Raw genomic sequence first — 4,439 nt, 5'->3', positions numbered from 1 at the left:
ATTCTGGAAATGGAACCTCAACTGGCAAGATGTCTCTATCAGATTGGCCTGCGGGCAAGCCTGTGGAGCATTTTCTTGATGTGGGTGCTCCGTGTGACCTGGCAGATGGTCATAGGATGTATAAGAAAGCAGGCAGGCAAGCCAGGAGGAACAGCGTATAAGCGGCACCCTCCACGTCCTCTGCATCGGCTCCTGTCTCCGGGTTTCTCTTTGAGTTCCTGCCCTGACTTCCCGTCACGGTGGCCTATGATGGGGAAAGTGTAGGCCAAAGAAACCTTTCCCAGGGCTGGCGAGATGGCTCAGTGGGTAAGAGCACTGACTGCTCTTCTAAAGGTCCTGAGTTCGGATCCCAGCAACCACATGATGGCTCACAACCACCTGTGATGAGATCTGACGCCCTCTTCTGGTGCTGTCTGAAGACAGCTACAGTGAATTACACCGGAGCGAGTGGGGCATGGGGCCAGAGCAAGTTGGGCGGGCGATGGAGCAAGCAGAGGTTCTGAGTTTAATTCCCAGCAGCCACATGATGGCTCACGGCCATCTGTACAGCTACAGTGTACTCATATACATAAAATAAATAAAGAAATCTTTAAAAAAAAAAAAAAAAGAAAGAAACCTTTCCCTCCCCCGTTGTTTTTGGTTGGTGTTTTCTCATGGAAAAGCAAGCGGGGCATTGTTGTTGAGTAACCGCACAGCTGAGTATGCCTGGCTCACAAAGTGGAGCAATCACTTCACCAAAGGAAGTGAGGTTGGAGTGGAGCAAACCAGTGGGCCAAGCCCTAGTTCTGGAACTAGGGATTTCCCACCCTCCTTCCCTCCCCACCCTGACCCTCCCACCCGCCCCATAAAAAGGAAAGACTTCAGGAATCATGATCAGCGGTCATGTGCTACCCCTATAGGGTCTGAGGTCAGAGTCCATTGAGCTTTCTAAAGAGAACTGAGTGGGTGGTCTCACAGAGATGGTGGATTCTGAGGTTCACATATGCAGAACACTCCTGCTGTTGGAGTGGCCTTAAAGTAATCAGTGGCCTGCGGTACTCAGAGGGATGAAAGAGTGTTATATGCGCTGTCGCTCATATATGCACATATTCACACACTAGCACACACACGTAGGCACATGCATGCATGCATTCACATACATATATATGTATATACCTATACATATATACATATGTGTATATATATATATAATCTGTGTACACTCCATGTATTCACATCTAAGTGCACACAAACACACACACACACTCTCACGCACATTCACGTACGTATGTACATACGTACGTACACACAGCCATCGCACGTCTGCCTCAATGAGACCAAAATAAAAATTGCCAGGTTTTTCAAGGTTTTCTTTACTTGGAAAAATGCTGGTGTGTAGCCCCGGCTGAGGGTCAAGATAGTTTAAGAGCCTCCAGGGATGGATGGAATCTGGTTAAGACTTTCTTCTTCCAGCTTGCAGCTCCTGGGGAACCGGTGGCTCGGCAGCAGTACCTCTCAGTAGTGACAATCTGGAGATGCAAAAGCAGGGTGGTTGGCAAGGGGCCATGAGGGCCTGCACTCAGAAGTGGGGTTGCCTCATCACAGACAGGTCTGAGCAAGGACAAAGTAGGGCAGGAACGATGGGACCTGTTCTCCCCAAACCGTTAGAAATTCCCCAAGGGAGCCTGCTGACCGGTGTGGGTGGCTACAGAGCAAACCACTGGGAGGTAGGGATGGCTCAGTCAGTAGAGTGCCTGTTGTACAAACCTGAGGGTCTGAGCTCAGATCCCTAGAACCCACATAAGAAGACAGGTGTTGTGGGCATATCTTTAACACTAGGATTGGGAGCAGGATGGAGCGGAGCTCACTGGCCAGCCAGCCTAGCCAATGGGTGAACTCTGCATTCAGTGAGAGACCCTATCTCAAAAACTATAGTGGAGAAGGACTAAGGGAAGCACCCGATGTTAAACTCTGGCCTCCACATGCACATACACACACACACACACACACACACACACACACACACACACACACAGAGGTGCATACACACAGTTACACACACATGCAGAAGTACACATACGCATAGTGGTATACACACACACAGAGAGGCACATGCAGATACACAGAGTACATACACACAGAGGTATACATACACACAGGTACACACGAACGCACAAAGGAGAGACCCTCAGCAGATGGGAATGGCTCCTGCCAGGCCCCAGGCAGGCCCCTCCGGCAACCATTACCTTCCACAGACTGTGGGAAGAAACACCAGGGCACTTCAAAGATCAGGTTGGAAAAGCAGCAGTGTCGACTGGCACAGTCCTCGGGACTGATGCCCGGGTACCCACAGTTCCTACGGGCTGACACTTCCATGACACACTGCTCCGAGGCTGGTTGTGGGAAGGAAAGAGCAACATACAATGCTCTGTCAGGCTGGAGGCTCCCTGAGGGCCACCAGTTCTGCCTTCTTAGGGACACTGAATTTGCAGGCTCTGTGTGCCCCAAGGAACTCGTTGGGGGTGGGGGTCTCTCAGGATAGTAATGCCTAGGGACTGGTTGTCCTCTCCACAGGAGGGCACTAATGTAGGGAGGTGAAAACATATGCAGGACGGGGACCTCAGGGAAACCATGTTACCCTCTCTGGACTCAGCCTTGACCTCTGTGAAATATGGGCAGCCTACTGTACTACGCCCAGAAGCTTGGCGACATTAATACTGACAGGGACCTTGGCCACAGCCACCGACCTACCTGGTTTTCCTTCAGAGCACGCTGAACACTAAGGAGTATATTCCCTACCATGAGTGTGCCCCAATGGCAAAGCCCATGCCTGCGGTGGACTCACACGCCGCTGGCTTTCTTATGCATACTGTATTCAGTTTGCCCTGGCTTGAAACCCATCCCAGTCAAAGCTGCCAGTAGCCTTAACACCCCTCTGCAGGTCTGAAGTTTGTTTGCAGGGCTAGCAATACCATCTGATGCCTCCGCTTCCCTTCCCAAGCTGCTTTGCAAGTTCAGGCCAGTGTAGATCCAGGGTATGGGATGGGGATCGGGATGGGAGTTGCGGGGCGGGGGCAGGGGGGATAGAAGAGACATTTAAGGCTTCCTTCTTATTTATCTGGACTAGCTCTAGCTCAGCCAAGCTTCCAAGTACCTGCTGGAGACCTTGCCCAGGGCCAGGTCCTAAGCTGACAGCTGGTAGAGGGGACCTGACTCTCCAAAGCTTACCTTGGTTTGGAAGTGGGTGGAAACACCAGGGGACCCCGCCGATGCTAGAGTCGAAGCAGCATCCAAGATCAAAGCACTGCTCACTCGTGATGCCCGGGAAGCCGCAGTTCTTTCTGTTGTGGGGTGTCAGCCTGGAACACCGACAGGGGGCTGTGGATAGAGGGAGCCAACGTGGTCAACCCTGCCCAATGTGCCAGATGCTCGTCCCAACCTGCCCTGGGGGGGCTTAGGGACCTTCCAAAATCTCATGGCCCAAGCAGTGACATGAGGTTTTATTTTACCCACGTTAGAGATATCGGGCTTCCTCCTGGGGAAACCGGGGGGGGGGGCTTTTATTGAAACCATTTCATTTGTTAAGAACAAGAGGAAGGAAGGAAGGAAGGAAGGAAGGAAGGAAGGAAGGAAGGAAGGAAGGAAAAAAGGAAGAGAAAGAAGGGGAGGGAGGGAAGGGAAGAGGAAGGAATGGAAGGGAAGAAAGAAGGCAACACAAACCTTCTATAAAGAGGGTGACTCTGAATCTATGCAGAGGTCAAGGTCTCAAAATAGACCCAAGACAACAGGCCCTCCTGTCCTCCTGACCAGGCTAATACCTGTAGACCTAGCCCTTCTGAATAAGAGATTCTGGGTGAGCTTCCCATAGACTTCCCACCCAGACTCCAGGGTACTGTCTAGCTCCTTGCAAGCTGTCACCCTGCCTTTGTCTTTTGAGGGAACCTAGAGGAAAAAGACCTACCTAGTACAGGTACTAGACAGACTCATGGGGACTCAGATCCCACCTGCTGGATCTCCCCGGAGACTTTTACTTACAAGGTTTCTGGCCCTCCACCAGAGCATGCAGCCCCAAGACCAGGATCACTGCCAGCAGAGGGGCACCTCGAGGTCGCATGTCTGCTCCACTAGACCTGCGTGGCCTGCAGAATGCCCAGTTCCCACCAGCTGGGGTTTTATTGCCTCCTCTTTGTTTGCTCAATGGCCCTGATAACTGTCCCCTACCAGTGGCCCTGGATCCTTTGTGAAGAAAAGCTGACACGGCTCCAAGTGGAGGCCCAGAAAAGGTGAAAAAAAAAAAAAAAACGAAAAAGCACAGGCTGGGTCAGGCTGGCTCCCTACACAGGAAGCAGGGTCGTGCCAGGTTACTGACTGGGGAATGGGCCACGTGTGCAGCTGGAGCTGGGCACCCACAGGGTCACACCCAGGAAGGGATTAGCCGTGTGGATAAGGTTTATGGCTAC

The 4,439-nt window shown here is 51.9% G+C and overlaps 1 protein-coding gene across 1 annotated transcript; it reads right to left on the bottom strand.

Moving 5' to 3' along the window:
* Positions 1 to 1,332: 1,332 nt before the first annotated feature.
* Tff2 (trefoil factor 2) lies at positions 1,333 to 4,121 on the bottom strand. Its single transcript, XM_031347885.1, has 4 exons — positions 4,015 to 4,121; positions 3,208 to 3,357; positions 2,226 to 2,372; positions 1,333 to 1,508 (listed from the first exon to the last, which is right to left on the bottom strand). Exons 1-4 carry the CDS (start codon positions 4,091 to 4,093, stop codon positions 1,495 to 1,497), a joined length of 390 nt encoding a protein of 129 aa, XP_031203745.1. The 5' UTR covers positions 4,094 to 4,121; the 3' UTR covers positions 1,333 to 1,494.
* Between the last annotated feature and the right edge of the window lie 318 nt (positions 4,122 to 4,439).

Source organism: Mastomys coucha, unplaced genomic scaffold (genome assembly GCF_008632895.1).
Source record: "Mastomys coucha isolate ucsf_1 unplaced genomic scaffold, UCSF_Mcou_1 pScaffold3, whole genome shotgun sequence".
Classification (NCBI taxonomy): Eukaryota; Metazoa; Chordata; class Mammalia; order Rodentia; family Muridae; genus Mastomys; species Mastomys coucha.
This window is presented reverse-complemented; position numbering and strand designations above follow the sequence as displayed.